Source organism: Hyperolius riggenbachi, chromosome 4 (genome assembly GCF_040937935.1).
Source record: "Hyperolius riggenbachi isolate aHypRig1 chromosome 4, aHypRig1.pri, whole genome shotgun sequence".
Taxonomy (NCBI): Eukaryota; Metazoa; Chordata; class Amphibia; order Anura; family Hyperoliidae; genus Hyperolius; species Hyperolius riggenbachi.
In genome coordinates, this window is record NC_090649.1 from 201614854 (window position 1) to 201638654 (window position 23801).

The 23801-nt window shown below is 44.5% G+C and overlaps 1 protein-coding gene across 1 annotated transcript in view; it reads left to right on the forward strand.

Annotated features, from left to right (window-relative positions):
• Nucleotides 1-21347, forward strand: part of DYNLT2B (dynein light chain Tctex-type 2B) — a 37386-nt gene extending 16039 nt beyond the window's left edge. The window contains exons 3-5 of the mRNA XM_068279327.1: nt 8247-8316; nt 15503-15566; nt 20033-21347. Coding sequence (XP_068135428.1) covers nt 8247-8316; nt 15503-15566; nt 20033-20080 — 182 coding nt within the window. The 3' untranslated portion in view covers nt 20081-21347. The remainder of the gene's footprint in view (nt 1-8246; nt 8317-15502; nt 15567-20032) is intronic.
• Nucleotides 21348-23801: the final 2454 nt, after the last annotated feature.

Below are 23801 nucleotides of genomic sequence, written 5' to 3' on the forward strand. Positions count from 1 at the left end.
TGCAAAAGGAGCTGGATCTGCCACGCCATCGGCTGATCCTTGACGTTCCGACTCGCTGGAACTCCACCCTGGCGATGTTGGAGCGTCTGGTTGAACAGAGGCGCGCTGTCAAACAGTACCTTGCCCTGGCCACTGTTTCCGCAGCTCAGAGAAGGGACAAGACCAGCAACTTCCCGTCCATCGTCCCCGATGATGACTGGAGGCACATGCAGCAGGTGTGCTTAGTGCTGGCTCCCTTCCTGCAGGCCACAAACATGGTGAGCAGGGACCATGCTATGGTCTGCGAGTGGGTGCCCCTGGTTTCTCTGCTGAACAGGGCCCTCGATGCTTTGCTGGAACAGGGAGCGGCAGCCTTGGACCAGCAGGAGCGGCAACCAGCTGCGCAGTCCACCTCTGAGGGGGAGGAGGAGGAGGACTTGGTGGAGGTCCCTGACCTGGCTGCTGATGAGGGGGATCAGCACAGCGCAGCTGAGTTGGTGCGGGGGTGGAGAGAGGATGAGGCGGCAGAGGAGGAGGATGAGGACAGCACTGACGTCGATGTGCCAGCAGACGTGGCCCGCCTCTTCCCAATGGCAGCGCACATGCTGACGTGCCTGCGCAGGGACCCCAGGGTGATCCAGATGAAGCAGAGGGAGGACATCTGGATCAGCATGATGTTGGACCCACGCCTCAAGGGGAAGTTGAGCCAGTTCCTGCCGCCTGCAGGAGGAGACCCAGCGCAACAAATAAGGAGCTTGCAGCAGGCCCTTGTTGAGCGCTTGGAGGAAGCCTTCCCCCAGCCTTCCACCCCCACTGTCCAGCAGCCAGCACAGAGGCAGCAGCAGGTGCCTGCATCCAGCAGCAGCAAGCGCCCCACAGACCTGCTGTCTCTCAGCCACGAGCTCTACAGGACTGTAGAGGCTCCGGCAGCAGTGACTAGAGAGGAGATGCATGCAGCAGCATCCTCCTCCGGTCACAGCCAGCGCCTGACCCGCATGGTGGCTGACTACATGGGGTCGTACAGCGGGCTTGACAGCGATGCCCCTGTTGATCCCATGGAGTATTGGGTCAAGCGCATGGAGATCTGGAGCGAGCTGGCGCAGTACGCCCTGGAAGTGCTGTCCTGCCCCCCTTCCAGCGTGCTGTCCGAGCGCTGCTTCAGTGCAGCTGGTGGCGTGGTCACCGAGAAACGCTCACGTCTGTCTCACAAGTCTGTGGACAGACTGACGTTTCTCAAGATGAACCAGGCGTGGGTGGAAGGCGAGTTCCTGGCCCCTGTTGTCGGCGAGAGGGGGACATGAACTGGCTGCCGGAACCATCGTTAATGTGCCTTACCACCCTTTACCACCTCCTGGCTCCTGCTCACTAAGCCAGCCTGGTTCACTTTGACTATTACGTCGCCTGCAGCCACACATTTTACACCTACAGTGGGCTGCTGTGTACTGCCCTTCTGCTGTCTGTCTGTGTTTCCCACTGCCAGGGTACACAGATGATTTACCTTCTGCTGCCACTCTGCCACCAGCTATTACGTCAAACAATAGCTGCTCGCCTACTCCTCCATTCCTCCTCCTGCTGCTGCTGTCTGTCTGTGTTTCCCACTGCCAGGGTACACAGATGATTTACCTTCTGCTGCCACTCTGCCACCAGCTATTACGTCAAACAATAGCTATATTGGTTGCAAAACCAAAAACCAAAAAACCATAAAAAAAAAAAAAAAGGTTTAATTTTTCTGAGGTGCCCGGGTTGAAAACTGTGTTGTCCCAGTTGTGTATTGGACACAATGTGGGCTGCACGACCGCTGTCTGGGACCTCCTGTTGTGTTTATTTACAGCCCTGGTATCACCGCTAGGTACCAGGGCTATTATGTCACGCTGCCTACCTGCTGCCACACTCACACTGCTCCTCCATACCTCCTCCTGCTGCTGCTGCTGCTGCTGTCTGTCTGTGTTTCCCACTGCCAGGGTACACAGATGATTTACCTTCTGCTGCCACTCTGCCACCAGCTATTACGTCAAACAATAGCTGCTCGCCTACTCCTCCATTCCTCCTCCTGCTGCTGGCTGTCTGTCGGTGTTTCCCACTGCCAGGGTACACAGATGATTTACCTTCTGCTGCCACTCTGCCACCAGCTATTACGTCAAACAATAGCTATATTGGTTGCAAAACCAAAAACCAAAAAACCATAAAAAAAAAAAAAAAGGTTTAATTTTTCTGAGGTGCCCGGGTTGAAAACTGTGTTGTCCCAGTTGTGTATTGGACACAATGTGGGCTGCACGACCGCTGTCTGGGACCTCCTGTTGTGTTTATTTACAGCCCTGGTATCACCGCTAGGTACCAGGGCTATTATGTCACGCTGCCTACCTGCTGCCACACTCACACTGCTCCTCCATACCTCCTCCTGCTGCTGCTGCTGCTGCTGTCTGTCTGTGTTTCCCACTGCCAGGGTACACAGATGATTTACCTTCTGCTGCCACTCTGCCACCAGCTATTACGTCAAACAATAGCTGCTCGCCTACTCCTCCATTCCTCCTCCTGCTGCTGCTGTCTGTCTGTGTTTCCCACTGCCAGGGTACACAGATGATTTACCTTCTGCTGCCACTCTGCCACCAGCTATTACGTCAAACAATAGCTATATTGGTTGCAAAACCAAAAACCAAAAAACCATAAAAAAAAAAAAAGGTTTAATTTTTCTGAGGTGCCCGGGTTGAAAACTGTGTTGTCCCAGTTGTGTATTGGACACAATGTGGGCTGCACGACCGCTGTCTGGGACCTCCTGTTGTGTTTATTTACAGCCCTGGTATCACCGCTAGGTACCAGGGCTATTATGTGACGGCGAGCTGCCTGCCTCATTGACTGCCTGCTGCCACACACTCATCCTCCTCCTCCTGCTGCTGAATTTACCTCCTGCTGTCTTTGTGTTTCCACTGCCAGGGAGCACATACAATGGCGCTTCCAACATGCGTGCGCCCACCAGCTATTTGTTACGCTCAAAAATAGCTGCATTTCTTTAAAAAAAAATTGAAAAGAGAAATACGTGAAGAAGAAGAAGAAGAAGAAGAAGAAGAAGAAGAAGAAGAAGAAGGAGAAGGAGAAGGAGAAGGAGAAGGAGAAGGAGAAGGAGAAGGAGAAGGAGAAGGAGAAGGAGAAGGAGAAGGAGAAGGAGAAGGAGAAGGAGAAGGAGAAGGTGAAGGAGAAGGAGAAGAAGGAGAAGAAGAAGAAGAAGAAACACTACTGAACAAAATGAAGGACACAACTTCTCTTTCCACATTTTTTTTAAAGGAACATCCCCACATAATCACTTGCTGTTGTTACTTGGAAAAAAAGAGGTTTCTTGCATCATTCACCCTCAAAACAAGTGTTGGAAGCTATTTAAGGCCAATTCGAATAGTCAGCTCGAATACCGACTCGAATAGTGAGCTCGAAGTCCGAGATCGAATAGTAAAAATTATTCGACTCGAATATTCGAATGACCTCGAATAATTTACTATTCGAATTCGACCAAACTCGAATTTTAAAAAGGGGTATTTGAGCACCACTATTCCCAGCTACACTACACTTAAAGAGACACTGAAGCGAAAAAAATATATGATATAATGAATTGGTTGTGTACTATGAATAATTACTAGAAGATTAGCAGCAAAGAAAATATTCTCATATTTTTATTTTCAGGTATATGGTGTTTTTCTAACATTGCATCATTCTATAATATGTGCAGATTACACAACACTCTGCATTCAAAATGATTCTTTCAGAGCAGTCTGTGAACTAATGACCTCTCCTCTGTCAGATAAAAAGTAAACAGTTGAGATAATAAAAGTCAGAAGACAGCCCTCTTCACGACTTTTGAAAGTCGTAGAATGAATGGCTTTTTTGCATAGAGATAACAACTGGAGTTTCTTAACTCTTCCTGTACTGGAAACAATTAGACTGATGTATCTGATCTTAATGTTTTATTTCTTAGCTGTACTACACATACAAATCATAATATCATCATTTTTTTTCCACTTCAGTGTCTCTTTAACCCCTGCAGCTACAATGACTACTCTGCAACTGCCACTGTTAGGTCTGAAACACTAGGCAGACAGTGGCTAAGCTGCATGGGCATGTGAGCCTGTGACAAGAGAGCACAGCAGGACCAGGCAGATAGAGCATACACACAGACTCGCTGTATACAGCACAGTCCTGTTAGCCAGTCTAGCTGTCCATTTACACAGACAGCTCTAGCTGTAATCTGATCTTTGCTGTCATTACTGGTGTCACTGCCAATATTGCTATCTGATGGGATGCGAGACTTATGGCCCATACTCACGAGGGACTTTTGTCGCCTCAACACACGGCGCGCGCGTGTTGCGGCGACAGGTCGCCCGTGAGTATGGGCCGCCGCACGCACGCGCACCCCGAACTGTCGCCCGCCGCTCATGTCGCCATGCGATTGAAAGTTTCAATCGCATGGCGACAGTCGCCGCCGCACCTCCCCCGCAACTGTCGCTAGTCCGCGTGAGTACGCGGACTAGCGACAGCAACCTCCATTGTATCATATGGAGCTTCCGGCGGGGGGAGGAGGTCCCTCTTCCGCGTGTGTACGCGGAGGGACCTGGCGAGAAGCTGTCGCCCACACGCTCACGTGTGCTGGCGACAGGCAACTTCTGCAGCCCGTGAGTACGGGCCATAAGGATCCTGCCCTCTTGACCTCAAAATGCCAGCAAAGCTCGTTACAGCTAAGAGCTGTCTGTACACGGACAGCTAGAGTGGCTTTAGCAGGACGCTGCGCTGTGTGCTGTATAAAGCCTGCGTGTGGTCTATCTCTCTGCCACTGTTCTCTGGTCCCCGCTGTGCAAGAGAGCCTGGGTGACTGTGCGGTGGATCGGAGAAAACCATGCGTGCTGCACCGCAGCCAAGGCAGCTAAAGGAAGAGAGAGCTGGCCGTGCATTCCTCGATTCAGTGCCTCACTCGTCCTTCTGGCCGGAAGGAGGAAGTGCACCTTAGTAACAAGCCGGAAATGTACGCGTGCAATGCTGGGGACAGCATTGAACACGGAAAAACGGCCGCAATGAAAAAAAAAATCGCCACTGTGACGATACTGAAATCGTCATGATGCACATCGCAATTTTGATTAAAAAACGATATATCGTGCAGCCCTAGTAGTACGGATAATTAATAGAACATTAGTAGCAAAGAAAAGAGTCTCATATTTTTATTTTCATTTATATAGCTTTTTTTTTATAACATTGCATTATTCTCTAATATTTGCAGTTTACAAACTGCACTCTGAATTTTAAACTTTGAAACAGAGAGCTAATGACCCTTTAAACTTCCCTGCTGTAAATGTTATATGAGTAGCCGTTCACTCATTCTTTGATGTATTAGTGCTTCAGAAAATTGCATTGCTCTCTGACAAAATTAGTCAGAGAGCTCAGAGAAGCTGTTTTGCATAGATAACAAGTGACGTTTCTTAACTCTTCCTGTACTGGAAACAATATGAGACTCAATATCTTTGCTATTCACGTTCTCTTTCTTAGCTGTACTACACATACAATTCATTATATCATACGTTTATTTTCACTTCAGATTCCCTTTATCAGCACTGATGTTACCTTTACATTATACTAGTAGGAATATATGTGGCAAGGAGCAACTCACTTATTCAATAAAGAGAAATGGAAAAGGGAGGAGCGCTCCGTAGTGTATTAAACCTTTTAATTGGATACCACGCAAGGGTTAAAAACACTTACAAAATTGTAAAAAACATCAGGCATATCATGGGTAAACACCCCAAAAACAAAGACCTTGGATGGCAACCTGTTCCTCATCTGTGGCCAGCAGTGGGGGTGGTCCTGGATGTTGAATGGACACCGGGAGCCTATCCTCTGGTCACTGGATGCAGTAACTTCGCAACGCGTTTCGGCGTATCCACGCCTTTGTCAAGCTAGTTACTGCCAAGCATCCACTCTGAATATATACCTAATAGTGACAGGAAGTAAATGCTGTGACCTCAGAGTTCACCTCTAGTTGTGTCACTGCAACTCTTACGTAATATAAAAAACATTTTGATAAAAGAAGGAAGGAAGTTTAAAACCTTTGTTGCGACCGAATATGCATAAAAATGAGAAAAAAAAAGTGTGCCTGTATATATATATAAATAAATAAATACAGCGTGGAACCTTGTGGAATCATACTTCTGGCGCTCCCTTGTGTATAAAGCATGCTGCTGCCCCTCGGCTGGAATAGCTCCTGATCTTACGACAGTTGAGAAAAACTTATTCTCACCTTATTTCTAGCAGGGGACAAGGTTGTGCGCACGGACTGCAGGGGAACATGACCCCTGTGTCGGAAGTTGTCTCCCGGCTGGGACGCAGGGGGCGGAAGTGCTGTTCTGGCAAACGCCGTGGTGGAGCGCAAGGGGTGCCACGTCATTGGTGGGAGGCGTGGCTATCTCCAGCTCTCCCTGGCCGCCGCCGCGAGAACCCACATGGAGGGAGATGGATCCCGCTGGTGACGTTTTAGCGTAACCAGGCAACCAGACGGGATACAGACCAAAGGGAGGGGGGGAAAAGAAAAGGGAAACAATACTGGTCGCTGAGTACAGCGAAAGTGTATAATAAGTGAAGTGCATTGGATGTGTGAAGGGGAATTAAAAACCAGGTAAAAAATATATGTATATATGGGAAATATGTAAAGGATTAATTATAAGCAATTTTTACACATTAGTAGTGGATCACGATTACTTATAAGAGTGGTCCGATAGCTGCAGAGGAGGAACTGTGCACCTCCATAGGGTCCCATATTGATACAGTATACAGAAATTTAAATATACATGTATAGATGGTTTAGGTTTAGGCAAACTGATGACCCATAAAGCAATACCACCTATTTTCTGTCCAGCTCTGGTGGTCATGGTTCAGACAATGCTAATATATGTATGATCCCTAATGGAAATGGGGGGGGGGGAAGGATGAACTGAACGGAAAGGGGGGGGGGGAGAATGGGGGGGGGGGAGCCTGAAGGATAGGGAGAATAATTACTGTACTGAAGATGGATACTCAGATGAATCTTGCCACTTCAACTTCCTCATTCAGGCCTACTGGAACTAATGAATTTAACTTAAAGATCCAGAAAGCCTCCCTCTCGCAAAGTCTCCTGAACCGTAACCCTTGTGGGATACATTCTAAACCCACCACTGTGAGACTGTCAGTGGATTGCCCGTGATGGGTCAAAAAATGACGAGGGACATTGTGGCCCTCAGAGCCTTCTTCTATGCCCCTCCTATGTTCCCCAAATCTTTCTCTCAAGGGCCTAGTAGTTCTCCCTATATAATATTTTGGGCAACTGCAAGCTAATAGATAGACAACATATGTCAAACAACAATTAATGAATTGCTTTACAATAATCTTTTCATTGTGAACTTGTAGTTCCTTGCATCTGTGCCTCATGTATCTGCAACACTTGCACCGTGCTTTACTGCACTTGTAATTGCCTGGTATTGTGCAGATCATGGGTTGTGAGACCTGTGCCTTGTGATTTTGACCCACATTGCTTCTGGCGATTTTATTCTTCAGGGACCTTGCTTTTCTGAAGATGGTCTGGGGTCGTGGTGGTAATCTGTGTTGGAGTATAGGGTCTCTTAATAGTAGAGGCCAATTGGAATTTATAATTTTTTCTATCTCATTAGCTTTTATGTTGTAGTTGGTCAGGAAACTTGGGCCTTTCATGCCCGTGTCTCGTTCTTTATGCAATGTTTTTTTATGTTCAAATTCCTTTTTTGCTATGCCAACTGTATTTTTCCCATACCCTTTGTCCAGAAATTTTTTCTCCAAGTATTGCCCTTGCTCCTGATAATCTGTGTCCGTTGTACAGTTGTGCCGTAGGCGGCAGAATTGACTCCGTGGTATATTATTAATCCACTTTGGATGATGGCAACTGGTTTTATGAAGAAAAGAGTTCCCTGCCGTGGGCTTAAAGTGGGTTTTCGTTATTATGTTCCCTTGATCATCATGCATTAGGTCTAAGTCCAGGAACACTATCTCATCTGGATCTATCACATGGGTAATTTGGTTGTTTAGCGCAAGATTGCACATCGTCTCACTTATTCAATTATCATTTAAAAAAAAATCAAATATGCATACAATAACAAAATCACTTCACCACCCTGGTTATACCTGAACTTTTTATTGTCTTTAATCTGCATTTTTTTATTTTAATAAACACTAAATAAATTGTTGTGTATGTGCAATCATTGTTAATTATTATATTTTTTTATTCCCCACAGATATGGGTTTTGATAGGTATAAAATGGTGGTTCAAGTTGTGATTGGTGAACAGAGAGGAGAAGGAGTGAAGTAAGTTATTGAATAGTTTTCTGTTTTTAGTTCTTTCCTGAACCAAGTAACCTGAAGTAAGCTGCCTATGGAGGCTGCCATATTTATTTCCTTTAAACAATACCAGTGGCCTGGCAGCGCTGGTCAGCTTCTATGGATCAGTAGTGTCTGATTCATACTGTACTCCTGAAACAAGCATTCACTAAATCCAGTCAGACCTCAGTCAGAGCACCTGATCTGTTCAGGGTCTATGGCTTAAAGTATTAGAAGCAGAGGATCAGCAGGACAGCAAGGCAATCTGCATTGTTTAAAAGGAAATAAATATGACAGCTTACACATCCCTTTCACTTCAGATGTCCTTTATGTTTTGTTAAATGGGTTTTGCACAACTGTTCCACTAGATCAGGGATCTCAAACTCTCGGCCCTCGATACAATATTTTGTGGCCCTCGCCGGCAAAAGCTTCCTTATAGTTCGCTTCAGTGCTCCCAAGTAATCCGCCGCACCCCGCTGCTAAACGAGGGCTGCAGAGCCCCCAAATCGCCCGGGGGGCAATCCGCCGGCATTTCCTGGAAGGGGCAGAGCTTTCAGCTTCAGCTCTGCCCCTCCTGACATCAATCGCCGCACGGATCGCCGCCTCTCCCCGCCCCTCTCTGTGAAGGAAGAGTGAGAGGGGCGGGCAGAGGCGGCGATGCTCCGCGATTGTGAAATTCTTTATGCGGCCCAGCCTCATCCTGTCTTTGCCACCTGCGGCCCCCCAGGTAAATTGAGTTTGAGACCCCTGCACTAGATGGTGCCACACACTAAAGAACAATGTGTATGAGCCAGGCTGTCTGTTTTAGAAATGTGTTACTCTGAATTACAAAACTTGAAGGTATTTGCGACTATTCAGGTTTGAGTGAGCGTAGGAGTTGCCCCACAATACATCACTGCTGAATATGCAAACTGTCCCTTTATTGCCCATGAAAAACAAAAGTTTGCTTTCCTAAAACAGAAAGAATTTGCGATAATTCAGGTTGGAGTGAGCCTGAGATGTCTCCCAGGCATCACTGCTGAATATATGCAAATTAACCATTGTACCCTTAGAAGCTAAACACACCTCCAGAACCGCTGGAATGCAATGATGTGTCAGCTTGTTAATTTGTACAGAGCCATAATAATCCAACAAGCATACAGACTGTTTCGGATTGTTTGATCCTCATCAGTGCATGGCATGGATTCATTTGGCTCTATGCAGTAGGGCTTGTAACACCGAGAGGTACAGACTAACCAGCAAGCTCATGGTGACCCAGAACTCATTGGAGTGTGCAAGGGACTACAATGGTCCTAAAAGCCCCCTTACTAAGATGTTAAGAAAAACAAAAGTTTGCTTTCCTAAAACAGAAAGAATTTGCGATAATTCAGGTTGGAGTGAGCTTGAGATGTCTCCCAGGGCATCACTGCTGAATATATGCAAATTAACCATTGTTGCCCATGAAAGCTAAACACCCCTTCAGAACAGCTGGTATGCATTGGTGTGTCAGCTTGTTTATTGTACAGAGCCACATTAATCCAACATGTATTCAGACTGTTTCCGACAGACTGGTCCTCATTAGGGATGATCGATGATATGGATTTTTTTTTTTTTAGTTTATTCAAATATAAGCAATTTTTTATGCAAATACAGTGGAGGAAATAATTATTTGACCCCTCACTGATTTTGTAAGTTTGTCCAATGACAAAGAAATGAAAAGTCTCAGAACAGTATCATTTCAATGGTAGGTTTATTTTAACAGTGGCAGATAGCACATCAAAAGGAAAATCGAAAAAATAACCTTAAATAAAAGATAGCAACTGATTTGCATTGCATTGAGTGAAATAAGTTTTTGAACCCTCTAACAATAAAAGACTTAATACTTAGTGGACAAACCCTTGTTTGCAAGCACAGAGGTCAAACGTTTCTTGTAATTGATGACCAAGTTTGCACACATTTTAGGAGGAATGTTGGTCCACTCCACCCCCAAAGCAAAATGTTTCCACCCCCATGCTTGACGGTGGGGACGGTGTTTTGGGGGTCATAGGCAGCATTTTTCTTCCTCCAAACACAGCGAGTTGAGTTAATGCCAAAGAGCTCTATTTTGGTCTCATCAGACCACAGCACCTTCTCCCAGTCACTCACAGAATCATTCAGGTGTTCATTGGCAAACTTCAGACGGGCCTGCACATGTGCCTTCTTGAGCAGGGGGACCTTGCGAGGCCTGCAGGATTTTAATCCATTGCGGTGTAATGTGTTTCCAATGGTTTTCTTGGTGACTGTGGTCCCTGCTAATTTGAGGTCATTCACTAACTCCTCCCGTGTAGTTCTAGGATGCTTTTTCACCTTTCTCAGAACCATTGACACCCCACGAGGTGAGATCTTGCGTGGAGCCCCAGAGCGAGGTCGATTGATGGTCATTTTGTGCTCCTTCCATTTTCGAACAATCGCACCAACAGTTGTCACCTTCTCTCCCAGCTTCTTGCTAATGGTTTTGTAGCCCATTCCAGCCTTGTGCAGGTCTACAATTTTGTCTCTGACATCCATGGACAGCTCTTTGGTCTTTCCCATGTTGGAGAGTTTGGAGTCTGCTTGATTGATTGATTCTGTGGACGGGTGTCTTTTATACAGGTGACTAGTTAAGACAGGTGTCCTTAATGAGGGTGACTGAGTAGAAGTGTCTAACCACTCTGTGGGAGCCAGAACTCTTAATGGTTGGTAGGGGTTCAAAAACTTATTTCACTCAATGAAATGCAAATCAGTTGCTATCTTTTATTTAAGGTTATTTTTTCGATTTTCCTTTTGATGTGCTATCTGCCACTGTTAAAATAAACCTACCATTGAAATGATACTGTTCTGAGACTTTTCATTTCTTTGTCATTGGACAAACTTACAAAATCAGTGAGGGGTCAAATAATTATTTCCTCCACTGTATATACATATTGAAAATGGACCAATCAAGTCCCACCCAGGATTAAATTGTTTGGTCCATTTCCAAGCTGCATAAATTTGCATAAACTCGTAAAAATGTGCATATCATTGATCATCCCTAGTCCTCATCATTGCATGGCATGGCTCTGTACAATTAACATGCTGACACCTCATTGCAATTCCAGCGGTTCTGGGGGTGTGTTTAGTAGGGTTGCCACGGTATACCGTTACGGTTTGATTGTGCATGGTAATCATACCATGCTCAATCTCGTTTTACCAGTTTTCGGGGGGCGGGCGACGTAGCGACTGGCGCACGAACATCGGCGTGGATAAATAAATAGGGCGCTGTTACAAGGAGATGAAACGCAAGAACAGGAAGAAGAATGAGGCCAGTACAGCGTGCAGGACCCGCCGGCAAGTGAGTATTTGTACCCCCGCCGCTGCTCCCCTCCCCGGGCCTTTATACTGAGGGCACCTATCCTACCTACACCTATCACTGTCTACCTATGCTGCGCCCACCTACTGCTGGCTACACCTATCCCTGGCTACCTATGCTGCGTCCACCTACTACTGGCTACACCTATCCCTAGCTACCTATGCTGCGGCCACCTACTACTGGCTACACCTATCCCTGGCTACCTATGCTGCGGCTACCTACTACTGGTTACACCTATCCCTGACTACCTATGCTGTGTCCACCTACTACTGGCTACACCTATCCCTGGCTACCTATGCTGCGGCCACCTACCACTGGCTACACCTATCCCTGGCTACCTATGCTGCGGCTACCTACTACTGGCTAGACCTATCCCTGGCTACATATGCTGCGTCCATCTACTACTGCCTACACCTATCCCTGGCTACCTATGCAGCGGCCACCTATTACTGGCTACACCTATCCCTGGCTACCTATGCTGCGGCCACCTACTACTGGCTACACCTATCCCTGGCTACCTATGCTGCGGCCACCTACTACTGGCTACACCTATCCCTGGCTACCTATGCTGTGGCCACCAACCACTGGTTATACCTATCCCTGGCTACCTATGCTGCGTCCACCTACTAATGGCTACACCTATTCCTGGCTACCTATGCAGCGGCCACCTACTACTGGCTACACCTATCCCTGGCTACCTATGCTGCATCCACCTACTACTGGCTACACCTATCCCTGGCTACCTATGCTACGGCCACCTACTACTGGCTACGCCTATCCCTGGCTACCTATGCTGTGGCCACCTACTACTAGCTACACCTATCCGTGTCTACCTATGCTGTGGCCACCTACTACTGGCTACACCTATCCCTGGGTACTTATGCTGTGGCCACCTACTAAAGGCTACACCTAACCTAGGCTACCTATGCTGCGGCCACCTACTACTGACTACACCTATCCCTTGCTACCTATGCTGCGGCCACCTACTACTGGCTACACCTATCCCTGGCTACCTATGCTGTGGCCACCTACTACTGGCTACACCTATTCCTGGCTACCTATGCAGTGGCCACCTACTACTGGCTACACCTATCCCTGGCTACCTATGCTGCGGCCACCTGGGTACACCCATCTGTAACACCACCAGGACTTTTGCAGGAGAAGGATGAGCCTTTTTACAGTTTTACCAGGCTCCCCAAATCTACCGGCGGCTTAATCATATGTATGCCGAGGGAGTGGGGCACCCCACACTGGGGTAGGGAGGGCACATTATTTAATGTAAGGGGGGCCCTGGGTCTAAATAATTGTATAATCCCATTATACCGTCATACTGTGGTATTTTTTTAGATGGTTATGGTGGAGTTTCATACTGTTGCAACCCTAGTGTGTAGCTTTAACAGACAACAAATAGTCAGCAATGGTGCATTGTGGGACACCTCATATACTCCAACCTGAATAATTGCAAATACCTTGTGTTTTAACCTCTTGAGGACCACAGGTTTATACAGGTCTAGTGACCATGCACATTTTTTACAATTCAGCACTCCTTAACTTTTATTGCTCGGTCATACAACTTAGCACCCAAATAAATGTTACCTTTTTTTGTCACTAATAGAGCTTTATTTTGGAGCGAGACAAGAGACGTTAGCGAGACAATACATATAAAATGTAGCTCTTTATTACATATTCATGTACATGACTTGTGCAAAACATTTTAACACATTAAAAGTAGATAATTCCCCCCATCCCTTACCCCTTTGTTTCATATGAGCTTGTCAGAAAGAGTTCATCTCTTGCTAGCAGAGGGATGGTGTGGGCTAGGTTCAGGGAGACTCCCTTATGTGTTCATGATGGCATGGGGGGAGTAGTCTGTCCTGCTTTCTATCCAGTAATTGGAACATGTTTTCTTAAAAGGAATTAACCGTTTTCCTGTGTTTTCTCCAAGGAAACATTTTTAAACCTTACCAATAAAATACCTTTAAAGATCCCTCCACGCAAAAAAATAGTGAACATAAGGGCCAGTGCACACCAAAAACCTCTAGCAGATCCGTAAAACGCAAGAGGTATTTGAAGCAGATTTTCAGAGTGATTCTAGGCATGTTTAGAGAGATAGCGTTTTTGTGTAGCAGATGTCATATTTTGTTACAGTAAAGCCGTTACTGAACAGCTTCTGTAACAAAAACGCCTGGAAAACCGCTCTGATCTAGCGTTTTTCAGAGAGTTTTTCCACTTTCTTATACTTAACATTGAGGCAGAAACGCCTCCGAAATCTAAAAAATGCTGCAGCCCCCGAGTTTGCGTTTGGGGGAGTAGTGCAGTCAGGGCCGGATTTGCATACCGCCCCAGGCCACTGTCACCAGCCGCCCTCCTTCAGTATAGGTAGCAAGATGACCCCTCCCCCTCCAGTATAGGTAGCCAGATGACTCCCTTTCTCACTCCCCCCTTTCAGTATCGGTAGCCAGCTCACCTCCCCTGTCAGTGTCATACACATCTCCGGTTATCTCCATCACAGAAGCTTCCACTTCCCCTCCGTGTTCATCAACCACCGCTGTGCATCTGTCCTTCCAGTCGGCGTCTCTCACATTTGACTTACCGGCATGTTACAAGTGAGTCAGAGGGGAAGAGGAAGCATCTACGTTGGAGATGAGCGGAGATGTGAGTGACTGGCAGCTGCTATTCACTTCCTCCACTTGCTACTTTGCAATGCTGCCCAAGTCTGCAAACCAACGCGCACAGGCATACGAGAGCAGGGTGGCCACTGCACAGGCGGCTATCAGCAGAGTACCATGGCCAAGCGCTCGCCTGGTCTCCCTGCACTGCAGCATTTGCAACTAGCAAATGCTGCACCAGTTTAGCCTGCTGCTTTGATGCCCTTTCTCCTGTGGTGCCCTGAGTGCAGTGTAACTGGTGGGGGGAGCAGGGATTAGTGTAGTGTAGTGCAGTGCAGTGTAACTGGTGGGGGCAGCAGGGGTTACTGTAGTGTAGCTTAGATAGAATAGCTTGGAGACATTCGGGGGGGGAGGTCCATAAGACTCCCCTGCACCATAGTTTAGTATTTTTGTCCCCCTGATTTTTTTACCTCTAAACCTAGATGCATCTCATAGTCTAGAGTAGACCATGTTATGTTTTAAAAAATATACTAATTGTAGTAAATTTATTGCAAAAACTATGTATGCCAAGTAGTGCAGATTTATGATCTTATCTATTCAGAATTCAGAGCAGGACCAAGTTTTCATTTAAAATGGTTATATTTTTCTATTTTTTAAGGCTTATGAATTGTTTTGGGTCTTGTAAAATCACATTTTTACTTAGTCCTAAAGTTCATCTTTAGGACTCAAAATTGTGACAAATGTACTTTGCGGAAAGGTGGATTTTCTGCCTCCACCCTCCAAAAGGTACCCCCTTAATGTTGAGTTGAGTGCAGTGCAGCCATCCAACTAATGCCTAATTAATCCTTCATTAGATTTTCAATAATGCTCCACCCACTTTTCTGTGCATGTTGGGATTTCCATCAAGTATCCCCTGCTACTACTTTTTTTTTACCTTTAAAGTTTTGTAGTGTTCTTTTGTAGGCAAGTAGGGAGGTAGATGAGCATGCATGTGTTTTTGTTAGCGTTTTATTGGAGCATGCCATTAACCTCTTCTTTTACCTTCGGTGGTTTATATATCATTGGAAAGAGTAGAAAGAGAGCTTCAAAATGGTATGCATCTTTCAATAGTTACTGCACTGCTTGGAGTCCCTTTAAAAGGAAATAAATATGGCAGCCTCCATATATCTCTTGCTTCAATTGTCCTTTAACGATATTAATCTTATTCTTTTCCCATCAGGATGGCTGCCAGATGCTTCTGGGATTCTGATACTGATAACTATGCAGAAGAAGTTTTTATGAATGTAAGTTATATTAAAACATTTTCTTATGGTTCTTACTAAAATATGTTCAACCTCATCAATGTACAGTATGTTATTTAAAAATTCAGCAGTGCTTTTCTCTTCCTACTCTTTTTTTTTTTTTTTTTTCATGCACTCCACCCCTCCAAGCTTACTCACAAAACTATGTTCTTTAAATATATCTGCATACATTAAAGTGGAATATAACCCTGCATTTTATCTTTGCTCCAAAACATTATTTACAGCATAGTATATGCAACCAGCATTTTTTTTTACTAGACCAGCATTCGAAGGGTTACACACAGAGCTTGAAAGTTGAGTGCAGTGAATTGCAGACCCATCCAAACTTTAGATAATGTTATCTTGTGTTTACTTAAATGTATCAAGTGATACATTCTCTGACTATGCAGGAGCTGCTGGAGACAGAGAGACACTGAAAGCATGTCTGCCTGCAAAACAGCAACAAGTAAAACCAGTTACTGGTATTAATAAAATGCAGTCAGCTCACAAAGCAAAAAACGGTACTTTTGGAAACCTATAACTTCTAAATGAATAATAATACTTATGCACAAATGCAAATATGATAACTGTATGGCATATAAAAAGTAGGTAAACATGTTTTTATTGAATATTATGTCAGGGTTTTAAACCGCTTTAATTTTGTTTGTGCCGTGTTCCCTCCCCAACACAAAGGAGGAATTGTGCATATCTGCTTAGAGGGTGGGTTCATACAAAACCTGAAAGTTAAAGTGGACATGAACTCTTGCATTGGGCAAAAGGGAAAACATAGAGAACTGCACACTGTATATATTTAGAGAGTTTAACCTGTCTAATTCCCCCTCCTCCTTGTAATGTAATTCCCCCCCTGGGTCACATAGCCTATGGCTGATAAGCCCATTTGAAAGCACAGGCTGTAAACAATATGTCTGCTTCCATGAATCACGAAATAGAAACACTGCAGATTTATTTTAGGATTTGTATCAGCTGTAACAGAGAAATGTTCTTTGTTTAAAGCTTATTATGATGTTGTATATCTTTTAGAGCAGAGAGGACATTCTGAGTTCAGGTCCGCTTTAAGGACTGATATGACCCTGAAAGTTAAAGTGAACCAGAGACGAAGCACCCTCATGTATTTTACCATATATATCAGTGGGAACATTAGAGAAAAGACCTACTCTGATCTCTGTTTTATTTTTCACTGCTCAGACTGCCTGTTAACAGCCCTGATAAAATCCCCGACTGAGTATTCAGTCTGGCTTTGCTCAGGAATCATTATAGATGAGTCTGTCTTCTCTGATGTCTTTTCAAGCCTGCCCACTTCTGGCTCTGCTATAATGACTCAGCTATAATGATTCCTGAGCAAAGCCAGACTGAATACTCAGTCGGGGATTTTATCAGGGCTGATAACAGGCAGTCTGAGCATTGAGGAATGAAACAGAGATCAGGGTAGGTGTTTTCTCTAATGTTCCCACTGATATATATGGTAAAATACATGAGGGTGCTTCGTCTCTGGTTCACTTTAAGGACTTCCTAGTTTAGTTTGGAGGGGGTATCGGGGGAAGGGGTACATTACTAGGTTAATTAGGGCAGGTGGGAGACATTAGATAGAAAGAAAACAAAAGCATGGAAAACATAAAATGAGACGTTTTTACTTTCCATAAATGTAAGTCCCCATTAGCTGTATATGAGTAGGAAATAATTTTACAAGTTAAGAAGTGGTCTTCGGTCAATTTATTGATATTCAAGTTATGCCAGTTTACATGCAGATTTTGTGCAAATTGTGAGCAGCTTGGACTTTGGCCAGGAAGTTTATTTGATTGGCCAAGATCAAAGCTGCATACAATGTACATGAAATCTGCATGCAAATTGCATCTTACTGACCATCTCTAGGGGTGATGGAACCATATATGTTCTATGCAGGGCCGGGACGACACAGAGGCAGAAGAGGCTCCGGCCTCTGAGCGGCAGGTCATCAGGTCAGGATGGGGCGCTTTCAAAGGCATTTCATTCCACAGGCGGTCCAGAAAAAAGCTTTCTGCACAGTGGTTCCAAAGACTGCATCGGATAAGGAGTCGTACATAGTTTTGTAGGATAAGATTGGTAGACAGTTCCTAGTACACTAGTAAAGGCGCTCAGCTGGTCTGCAAGTTTGTTTGTTCTTTTAACGGCACTGACTTCTGTCAATGACATCATCCAGCTGCTCCCCCAGGAAGCTGCCCAGTCATGCATGGCTGGCTGATGGAGAATGGAATTCTAAGAGGAAGGAGAAAGGTATGTGTGGTGTGTGTGTATGTGAGAGAGAGCAGCCCTGCATCCCTGTCCTCCATCCTGAACCTGTACTCTGGAAGTGAGGGAGACAGGCTGTAAAGCCATTCAGCCTTCTGTACTTCTCCCTACTCCCTTCACTCCCAGTACTGGTAAGGACCTGGACTTACAGAAATGACACAGCACAGGGTCCTAATGCTGCCATGCTAGAGTAAAGGCAGCCATACATCTAGCGATGATGGCAGATTACACCAAGAGACAAATCTCTCTCTGATCGAATCTGATAAGAGAGAGATCTGTCAGCTGCCCAAACATTGCAGGATGATTCCCAATCGACTTTAGCATTAAATCTCTCCTGAATTGGCCAAGTCCCCTGCATCTGCTGCATCCACCACCACCCCCTAGTGTATAAATGTGCCCTCCATGTGTGCATTTATACATAACCTGTCCTGTGTTGCCCCCCGCGCGGTGCCCATCCATCTTCCACTTCCCACTCCTCCATTTGTGCTTCAAATGCCGCTGGCATTTAGCACACGTGACATCACACATGTGCCACACACTATATGCTGGTGGCATGTGAGCCACAAATGGAACAGGAAGACGCTGAAGATGGATGGGCACCGCGTGGTAAACAACACAGAACAGGTAATATATAAATGCACACATGGGGGCACATTTATACACTTAGGGAAACAGTACCAGGGTTTTGTCGCATTCATCACTCGCACCACTTTACAAAGTACATAGTCATGTCACTGGCTGTCCTCTTATGCGTTCACTGTCTAATCTCTGCCATAGTCATAGTCTAATCTCCTACCATATTATTATTGTGTATTTATATAGCACTGACATCTTCTGCAGCACTTTACAGAGTACATAGTCATGTCACTGACTGTCCTCAGAGGAGCTCACAATATAATCCTACCATAGTCATAGTCTAATGTCCTACCATATTATTATTATGTATTTATATAGCTCTGACATCCTCTGCAGCACTTTACAGAGTACATAGTTTTGTCACTGACTGTCCTTAGAGGAGCTCACAATATAATCCTGTCATAGTCTAATACACTACCATATTATTATTATGTATTTATATAGCACTGGCATCTCCTGCAGCACTTTACACAGTACATAGTCATGTCACTGACTGTCCTCAGAAGAGCTCACAATCGAATCCTACCATAGTCATAGTGTAATGTCCTACCATATTATGATTATGTATTTATATAGCACTGACATCTTCTGCAGCACTTTACAGATCACATAGTCATGTCACTGACTGCCCTCAGAGGGGCTCACAATCTAAGACTGCAATAGTCATAAAGATAATGTCCTCCCATATTATTAATATTATGTATATAGCAGTGACATCTTCTGCAGCACTTTACAGAGTACATAGTCATGTCACTGACTGGCCTCAGAGGAGCACACAATCTAATCCTACAATAGTCATAGTCTAATGTCCTACCATATTATTATTATGTATTTATATAGCACTGACATCTTCTGCAGCATTTTACAGAGTACATAGTCATGTCACTGACTGTCCCCAGAGGAGCTCATAGTATAATCCCTGCCATGGTTATAGACTAATATTTTCACTATAGGATTGTTTTGGGGAAAACCAGTTGACTTATTAGTATATTTTGAAGATGTAGGAGAATATGAATTGTCTGAATAAAATCTGGGGGCACTTATACCTGGCTTCCTAAATTGGGGGAACCTAAACCTGGTTTCCTATAATGGAGGCCCATATACCTAGATACCTAAAAACTCATAGCAGCAAAAAGATGTCAAGTGATCTCTACTACTGATGATTACTGTATGTGTGCCAAATGCAGTCCTATGCAGCAGCTCACTATATACACCACCCCGTAAAGAGGAACAGTAACAGGGAGAGACTGGCCACGAATCCACATCAGCAACATAGTTGTAGCGGATTTGGGGGGGGGGGGGGGGGGCGCGCACTTGGGCAGTTCAGCCTCTGTTGGTGGTAGACCTTGTCCCGGCCCTGGTTCTATGCCATTGACCACACCACCACAGTGTGTCAGATTTGGTCTAAATAATACAAAAAATGTCATATGAAAAGCATCTTTGAGTAAATGAATTAGCCTTATACAGGTAACTCAGAAATATTGATTGTTCACACTTTGCAAGCAATGAAGTTTTATTAATTTACATTTTTTTTTTCTTTCTTTTAGGAATATTTGTTTTGTGTTGCAGCAGCATTTGGATGCTTTTACTACTGAGAAGACATTCTGCAGTATAATTATCACAATTGGATTTCACATTTTTAACTATTATTTCCAGAAGTAAGAGTTGAGATAGGTCCTTAGATACCACCGAAATACAGAAAATGCGTGGTGGTGCATTCAGAACCATGGAACACCAGCCATGTGACCTAGACAAATGGCCTTATTTTTAATTCCCATATTTACTTGGCTCTTTTATGGTGGCCATGTATGGATCAGTCTAAATGAATGATCTGTTAATGATCTGTTAAACACATATGTACTGGAGTCCAGGGTTGAAGCTTCTCCCCCTGCTTTCAAACCCTTGGGGACGGGTCAAGCAGACTAGTGGGAGGCAAGCTTGGGAGGTGCAAAGTATTGCAGTGTCACTGCTGTCACGCGCACCGAGACACCGATAGACAAGCAACTGTAGGAGCCCCGAGGAAGCTGTTTAGCCTGCTGGGATTTGAGGAGGACTGAGAGCCCGCCGGTTCAGAGGTGAAGTTACAGGAAAGCCCGAGGAATCGGTGAGTGTTTTATAGTTATCAAATGTGCTGCTGAGAAGAGCTTTCTCTCCTCGCTGGCAGCAGAGCAGACTGCTGATAAGAGGCACTGTGTGTCGGGCAGTGGCTGGACCAGCTCGCGGTGAGACAACAAGGAAGGGGGGGGGGATAAGTGAATAGTGCGTTAGGTAGATATTGGAAAGTTATTATGACTGACGCGGAGTAGCCCTCTGGATCCTATTACATGTGGGGTGAGTCCACCGGCCTACAGACAGATGTAGCATGTAACACAGTAGCTTATATTCTCTGTGTAAATGCCTGAGATAGTGAGTTGTGCACGTAAGGACATGCAAGGCGGTTATTGTGTACAAACACAAGCCTCCTCGGGGCACCTCCAGATGCTGCTCTATGTCGCTATGACGTGCAATCATGTGATGCCATCTTGGGCGGAGACACTGTGATATTTTGCCAGCCAGCAGAAGGACAGTTTTCCTACTGTACGTTGGATGCCTCCCAAACTCACCCCCCACTTCACCAGTCTGCCAAACCTGTCCCCAGCAGTTTTAAAACAGGAAGAGAGAGGCTTCACCCCTGGGCTCCAGTAAGTATATATGTACACCTTTCAAAATTAAAAATGCTTCCTTTAATAAAATATAACATTGTCTTTACCTCTTGAAGGCCTGTAATCTTTAGCCACATACCAAACCGATTTTATAAAAAGCAGTCTAGGTTTCCTGTACCACCTATGATATATATATATATATATATATATATATATATATATATATATATATATATATATTTATATATATATATTATATATGTGTATATATATTCAATTCCAATGGGTATAATATATATATATATATATATATATATATATATATATATATATATTATACCCATTGGAATTGATTTGAGATCTCTAGACGTTCCTTATTAAATAAGACCAAATTACACAGTTTTAGACTATGCCTGTTGTAAGTATACAAAAATGTTTTTCTCAAATTAGAGAAATCATTCCACTGTTTTAACAATGTTGTCCTTTTCTGGAAGTGCAGGATTCGCAGCTTTCCCTTTTGATGTATTTGTTGTAATACTTTCTTTCACACAAAGATAACTATTTATATTGTAAATAAATTCAGTTTTCTAAAGCATGAATTGTCTGTTGAATATTGTCGAGTCCACAGAGAGGCTTTTTCATTGAACATAGAGCTCTCACTGTTGTTTTGTTCTCTCGCTCTCTCTCTTCCTCTCTCTCTTCCTCTCTCTCTCTCTGCTCAGTAATTGCCTAGTATTGGCATAAAGCGAGCCCTATAGGTTTCCTTTACTGTTACATTTAATTTGTAAATTCTTAATTCAGTACCAAGTAGATTAAATTATGATCGCCATACTCAGCAATGCACATCTTGTGTAATGCATATATGCCTGGAGCAGATTTTTGAGGATGTTTACTGTTGCCCTAGATGTGCACAGGTTGTTCACCTGGACATGAAATGGAGGTTGCTACATATGATAGGAAAGACTGCAAATTTGGTGCAACACATGAAAAGGGAAGCTGATGTCCAAGAGAGCTGTACATCAAAGAGAGAGACTGCAGTACAAGGATGATGCACATGGAATGGGAGGGACGCTGCTGCACTTGGAAGGGGAGCTCCAATATACTTTATTATTATTATTATTATTTATTGGATTTATAAAGCGCCAACATATTACGCAGCGCTGGACAATAAATATATACAATGATACAAGGATGACAGACATAACAAGGTAATACAACATAGAACAAAGTTTTACATGCAAATTGTACAAAATACATGATCATGCAATATGGGCTGGTTAGGTGGGCCCAGTAATACAAGTACAGGCTGTCATAGGACAGGAGTACATGATCCTGTAAATTACACTAGGGAGTGGAGGACCCTGCCAGGCTTACTTGGCCTAGGGGCGAAAAAAGTAGAAATACGGCCTTGCTGCTACTGCCAACTGAGCGCTCTCTAGTGGCTGCCTCGCAAGCACTTTGAATCCAGCTGGAAAAAAGTACTGTACAAATACTGGAGTTATTAAATGTTTTCCACCAACTTAGGGATTGACTGCTGCAGTGGTAATGGGAATGCAGAGAGTATAGACGGGAACTCCAGTGCCTGGAACCATGAGTAGGTGAGTCTGTGTGCGCTGCCTATATACCTCCCCGCTGTGCTCTGTAATAGTGCGGGGAGGAGAGGGAAAGCTGAGGGTGGAATGTGTTTATTTTTCCAGGCATAGTATTGCTAATGGTTGTTCTTTAATTTTCCCTTCCTGCCAGGCCATGATTTTGGTGGAAAACATGCATCTTTCCCCCAAAAAAATTTCGCATTAAATTTAGCGAACATGTGCACATTTTTACATTCAGGATTTCAGTGCATGCAGAAATTTGCATACAATCAAGAATTTTAATGTGAATAACGCATGTGAAAAAAACAGAGCTCTGGCTTAGAACTGCTGGACAAGCCTGACTCGTCCATAGTGTTTTGAGCTATATTTTCCTGGTCGAGTCAGGCTTGTCCGTACCGCCAGGGAGGCTAAAAGAAAAAAAGGTAAATTCTAATGGTTAAAACCAGGGCTATGTAGTCGGTACAAAAATCATCCGAGTCAGACTCCTCAGTTTATGAAACCAACTCCGACTCCAGGTACCCAAAATGAATCTGACTCCTCAACATCGACTCCTTAGTCTAATACTTACCAGGGCTGTGGATTTGTTACAAAAATCATCCGACTCCAGGTACCCAAAATTACTCCAACTCCTCGACTCCAACTCTGACTCCACAGTCTTGGTAAAAACATAAAATCCATGCTAACTGATGCAAGAAGCCTTACAAATAAAAAAAAAAGTAGACGTTCGTTGCTAATGACATAAACATTTTGTGGAAGTAATTAAGACATGAATGGATGGTACATTTGGAGGGGTACAGTGTGCTTAGAAAGTACAGATTCAACAGGAGGTTTCTGTGTTAAAATGTATTTATCCCTTGTTATGGAATAAGTCATGTCTGATGACTGTGATGGTGTGGAGTCTCTATGGGTATTCATGCTGGAACTAAGAGATGTCAGCAGGGCCGTTTCTAGTAACAATGGGACTCCAGGGCAAAATGAACCCAGACACCCCCTTTCCCCCAACCATAAAGCAGCATTATGAGCCCTTTGTTGCAGCCTTATTACCTCACAGAGCCCCTGAGCCAGCTGTGCCCACTCCACAC